At 35.3% G+C, this 6,026-nt stretch overlaps 2 protein-coding genes across 2 annotated transcripts in view; one reads left to right on the top strand and one right to left on the bottom strand.

Moving 5' to 3' along the window:
• LOC117119536 overlaps positions 1-4,392 on the bottom strand; it is a 21,666-nt gene extending 17,274 nt beyond the window's left edge. The window contains exons 1-2 of the mRNA XM_033264361.1: positions 4,222-4,392; positions 3,072-3,220 (exon numbers count right to left, since the gene is read on the bottom strand). Coding sequence (XP_033120252.1) covers positions 3,072-3,220; positions 4,222-4,321 — 249 coding nt within the window. The 5' untranslated portion in view covers positions 4,322-4,392. The remainder of the gene's footprint in view (positions 1-3,071; positions 3,221-4,221) is intronic.
• Positions 3,965-6,026, top strand: part of LOC117119537 — a 22,517-nt gene continuing 20,455 nt past the window's right edge. Inside the window, exon 1 of the mRNA XM_033264362.1 lies at positions 3,965-4,082. The gene's annotated coding sequence lies outside the window, so the exon portion shown is untranslated. The remainder of the gene's footprint in view (positions 4,083-6,026) is intronic.

The raw sequence follows: 6,026 nt of genomic DNA, 5'->3' as shown, positions 1-6,026 counted from the left end.
ACAGGCTGTTTCATGAGGGGTACCTCAATCATCAGGTGCTAGGCTCTGAGTGAAGGAATAATGAAGTACAGTACAAAGCGGGTTTGAATATGAACTAAAATATAACCCTTCTATTAACACTCACACTAACAAGAAGAAAAGAAAAAGGAACGTTATTTGGTTTAATCCACCCTACAGTAGTAATGTAAAAACTAGAATTGGCCACGTATTCCTTAGAATTATAGATGATTGTTTTCCACAAAATCATGTATTAAGAAAGATTTTTAATAGGAACACTGTTAAGTTATAGCTGCAAGCCTAATATAGGATCTATAATCTCTGCCCATAATAAAACCATACTAAAAAATGACAAGGCAGAAGACAACTGCAAGCTATGCAATTGCCGAAACCATAATGAATGCCCACTATCTGGGAAATGTCTAAGTAGCAGCGTAGTATACCAAGCTACAATTAGTAGGGACGACAATAATTAAGTTGAAACATATATTGTTCTTACGGAAAATACATTTAAAAGTAGATACAACGGGCATACATGCTCATTCCGTAATGATAAATACAAGAATAACACTACACTTAGCCAATATGTTTGGAAGCTTAAAGAAGATAAAATAAAGTACAAAATTAAATGGCGTATATTATCTAAATGTAAATCATATTCTAACTCTACCAAACGATGCAACCTTTGTATACAAGAGAAGTATTTTATTATATGCCAACCCGAAATTTGTACTCTAAATCAAAGGAACGAATTATTCAGTTCATGTAGACATAGACGCGAGTTCTTTTTAAGATATACTACTTAATCCTGTAGGCTTTCTTTTATCCATCTAAACAATAGAGACTTAATCACTTGGTAATTAACATACTTTTGTTCTGATAAACTGTCACAATCTATGTACTGTACTTCATTATTCCTTCACTCAGAGACTAGCACCTGATGATTGAGGTACCCCTCATGAAACAGCCTGTAGTGCAATAAAATGTTGAGTCTTTAACCCAGTGTTTCATGTTTATTTGTCTATATATATATATATATAAGGAAATAATAAGGAAATGCAAATTGTAAACCATTACGTGTGATTGGTTGTTGATAGAAACGCCCTCAACTTGGTAACCGATAGCGCTTTCTAACCGTTAGGGTATCCGTATAACGCCAACGATCTATAGTGCTAACCGATCGTGCGTTCTCACACAGGTGCTAACGGTTAGCGCTAACGGTTAGCTCCCGATCCAAATACTAGGGCTCTCGTGTTAATCAGGCTTGATATATAGCTGGAAACACACGTGCTGCTAACCATCTTATTGTTGTCTACTAATAGGCCTAAACATATATAAATTATCAAAGAAAGGTAAATACAGTGTTTGAATAAAGAACTTTAGGCATCGTGTAGCACAGCTCTCAACGTATGTAGTCCTATAAATGAAATGAATAAAAAAATTGTGTAATAAAATGCCTCTCAGGGGCGGATACAGGACTTAGCAAAAGGATGGGGGGGGGGGCGCCAAAGTAAAGATGTACGACCAACCAAGTTACAAGCACTGAGGGCAGGGGCGGATCCAGCCTGCCAGAGAAGGGGGGGGGGCGCAATCTGCAAGCGAAGCGAGCAGCCTTAGGCTGGGGGCTAGTGGGGCAGCCTAGGGCCCCCGGCGGGGTCCAGGGGCAGAGTCTCTTGGTGAGGGTTCACGGGCGCAAAGTCCCCTTGAAGCCCAGCACATTTTGAGGAATATGAGGTTGTATTGAGTTGATTTTGACTATCTAGCATGGTATTTTTCAGTAACAAATAAAAAAAAATAAAAAATATGTGTATGTCTTTTAAAAGAAATTTTAATATACATGGTACCTGCAATATGCAACTATGACATGTGTCATTAAATTAGAAATAGTTTTAGCGCCTCTTCCACGAACATCTCAAACATAATCTTTGACAGCATGCAAAGGCTAATAAATGTACACTATTTCAAAAGAGAAATTTCACTTCTAGAAAACATGATGAAGTTTCTCAGCAACATTGAGCATAAAAATCACAAAATCAGCAAAAAGAAAAACTAATATCCAAAATCCGTTAAAAAAGTCGTCAAACAACAAAATCCGCTACTGTATACAGTATTAACATTGATTAAATTACAAGTGTTCTATTTCTCACCAAGTGGATTTATGAATTAGCACTCTCATATGGTGTTTTTGGTAGGAAAAGAAGACTTAAACACTGTGGGTGTAATTTCTTTTTGCAAAAAAATAGGGGGGGGGGGAAGTACGCCCCTTACGGGCCATCCCTCCTAAATCCGCAACTAGAAATAGGCCTAGGCCCTAGGTTTAGGTAGGCCTACTTTGTTTCATGTCAATTAGATTAGTAAATTACACAATATGATTAAATCAGGTACTGTACTTAAAAATAATAAGGAAGCAAAAGTGTCAAATGTTGTCTACACAAAACCTGTACTTTATTAAAATAGTAAGTCTACTGAAGGGGTGTCGTCAATAAAGATGTGCACACATATCAGTGTACTGTGGTCACTGTGCATGGGGTTGTCTGACAGCACATACCTGCCGACCTTGATAGAGAGTGATTGATTGCACGAAGGTTTCCATGCTGGTGCATCTGCGTTTCAACTGTCTTTGTAGCTATGCCTTGCGCGATGTGACACAGAATCAACCTTTCTATGTCATTGTGTATCCATTCAATTATCTCAAAAAAAAAAAAAAAAAAAAAATGGTGATGTAAAGGAGGGGGAGGTGGGCGCGTCGTAGGCGCCGCCCCTCAAACCTGCCCCTATCTCTCAGGATTCGAACCTGCGACCTCTTGCTGTCGAGGCTAGACTATTCATTTATTTATAGGACTACATTTGTAAAGAGCTATGCTACAAGATATATTATTGTCCTTTATTCAAACATTGTATTTACCTTTCTTTGATGATTTATATATGTATATATATAATATATAATACACTCGTTCGGTTTTATATTTGATGAATTTTTCCTTATTTATTCTGTTTTTTTTACCCAATTTTTTTTTTATTTATTTTATTCTTTTAATTAAAGACTATTTATATATTTATCAAAGTCTACTTACCTGGATGTGGTCTTCAAAGAGCATAAAATTTGAATCTCCATCGATTGTTTTGTTGAGGAGAAAACGAGACTGATTATAGTCCATCACTGAGATAGCAATCTCCTCAAATATGCTAAGATGTCCATTTTTAATATAACCACCGATCCTTTCTAACACAGAAAAGCGAACTATTGTATTATGCAAAGCACAACAAACACTTATTAAAAGTGGTTCTTTGTGCTTCTAAAACCAAAAATTCTGCATACAGCTGTGGCTTTAAAATATGCCTAAGTAGGGCAGAATGGTGATTTGCCTCTCAGAAAAGGAGGGGGAGGGATTCGAGGGATCATAACACCACATTTGCTAGCCATACGATTACATATGCATTGCATTAGGCTCACATAGAATAATGTTTACGAATTTTCGTAAAGCCACCGCGTTATTTAAATTAAGCAACGTCTTCAGTTTACCAGTTTCAATGTGTCCAATAGTGTAACACTTCGGATGGAGCCCTGTGGTTCTCTAGGACTGGGGGATTTTTTTAGTCCTGGTCGGTGGCCATATTCTGATATGAGTTTTAGACATTGTAATTCTAAATATTTTAACACTGAAATAGACGACTTAAAATTAGTGGAAGATCCACGAATTTGAAATAGAGGGTGTCTATTTTTTAAAATTGGAGGGTATAGGCTAGCTCCGCTACCATAGTTAGGACAAAGCATTAAAAAAATTATGATTATAGCACATTTATAGATGGCCGGAATAGCGCTCACAAGCTAACAACTTGAATATAAATTTCTTTTTAACCTCTATTTTGTTAAAACAAATTATTAATTGGAAGGGAGGCATTTCGTCAATGGATATGATTTTTCCTACTAGTCATGTATCAGCAACGCCTTTTGGGGGTCAGAGTTCGAGAACCCTACGAGATAAAGTGCTAGCAGACCGCCGCGCGAGAGCGAACGAGTCAGTTGTATTGGGCATGTGAATGTATTTGATATAACAGCTGGAATTTTATAAAGGATATATTAGGTAATGTACTAGTACCTCCTTTCTTCTATTTAACATTTAACTGGCTCTGTGCAAGCCACTTAACAAAATAGTCAAATTATACTATAGCCATAATAATACAATTAAGAAAATTCGACTGTAACACTACCATAATACATACCGGTAGTATGAGTGTAGATGTCATGATTATTACAGCATTCCTGACCACTGCAAATACTAACAACACAGCACAGAGTTACAAAACAAGCATAAAAACGCATAGTTTCGATTTTTTTAATTTATCAAAATGTTATCCTGTCGATGAAATGAATATCAGCATTCCCGACTTGTGTGTCTGCTGAGATGGAGTGAATGTATTTATATACAGATTGTTTTGACAACGACAAATATCACACCTCACCAAACAGTTCACACGTGATGTTTAGCAGTCGTGTGATTGAATAAGCTTGTTATAATTGTTCTATATACATACTCAGTTTACCTCATATTCACTATTTCAGGAAATCGTATCCAGATGGTGTTTCCTCTCAATGTCGCTCAGTATTAGGCTTCATTGTGATGGAAATGTTAGGAGGGTTTTTTTTTCCTTTTTTGTTTTTGTTTTTGTTTTTGTTTTTGTATTTTTTGACATTAACATACATCCATTATGAATATCCGTTAATTATAATATACCTAGACATTTGAAAATTCAGATGAAGATCTATATGGAGAAAATGAAATAATTCTAGCTAACGATTGTAAGTTAGTTAATTTATCAATGTTGGATCTGCATCCCAAACAATATTACCATATTGAAAATAAGGTAGGATAAATGTGTTATAAAGAGAAATCAAAATATTCAGAGGGGAAAAAGTGCCTAATTCAATTTTTTATTACCAGTCAATTGATATTCTTTGTGAAATAATATTTGGATAGACTAGTCCACCTCAGATGTTCATGAATGTAAACTTCTAAATTAAAAAAGAGTTAAAATTTTACATCAGTTTGATTTCCATAGGAAATATGTTAAAGTTGACAGCTAGCTTTCGTTGAAAATTGTGAAAAATTAAATAATTTTGTTTTAAGTGTAAAAATATGTAGACCTAATTTGTTTGTAAAAATGTTGGTAATACATCATTAAATGTACTAAATAATAAATCTATCGTTATTTAAACCATCTTCACTTCAAAATTTCGGTGGAATTCCACCAGTTTATTTGTTTACAAGTAATGTTTGTTTTTATTTTATTTGTACGGGATTGTGACCTGTAAATTATGAGCCTGCCAGGCATAGTCCTCACAATTACCATTATCATTTATCTTTGTCATTGGAAGACAATAGTCACGATGAATGTACGCTATCCGGCTTTCTTACTTCAATCAACCTCTCGTCACATCTTCTTTGTTTCAAGAAAAACAATAGATCACCGATGATCACCATCTCTATTTAAGATCAAGCAGAAGTCATCTGTTATCTTTCTCCTGATTACGTTAAGAGAAATCTCATCGAAACCTCGCGACAACCAACCAGTGTTTTTTTTTTCAAAAACCATTTATTACACATGGTGTACCGGAAGTTGTTATGCTTTCGTTAATGATACTTGCCATGCAAACCTCAAAGAAATATGTTTGCAATAAAGATATCAAAACTTTTTGTTCACACTCAAGGATCAATATACCTGTCTTCATTTTGCAAATCAATCGATAAAGCGTTGAAATCCCTTATACACAGGTATTAAGAGTGAATTTCCACCACAAGTCCATACCAACTCATCAAAAAATAAATCGCAATTTAAAGTTAAATCGCGGATGAATTACGTTTAAACTATCATAATGCCACATTCTAATTAATGAGTGGTATATATTTATTTGTCGGGTTTGGCCTTCTTTCTATTACCATACTGTACAAAACACCTCTTGTTTATTTTGCTCCCAACCGGTTGAGCCCTCTCACCCTTGATGACTTACAAAAAGATCACCTTGATTA

Source organism: Anneissia japonica, unplaced genomic scaffold, assembly GCF_011630105.1.
Source record: "Anneissia japonica isolate Jap-2015-1 unplaced genomic scaffold, ASM1163010v1 scaffold287892_len502923_cov169, whole genome shotgun sequence".
NCBI classification, from domain to species: domain Eukaryota; kingdom Metazoa; phylum Echinodermata; class Crinoidea; order Comatulida; family Comatulidae; genus Anneissia; species Anneissia japonica.
This window is presented reverse-complemented; position numbering and strand designations above follow the sequence as displayed.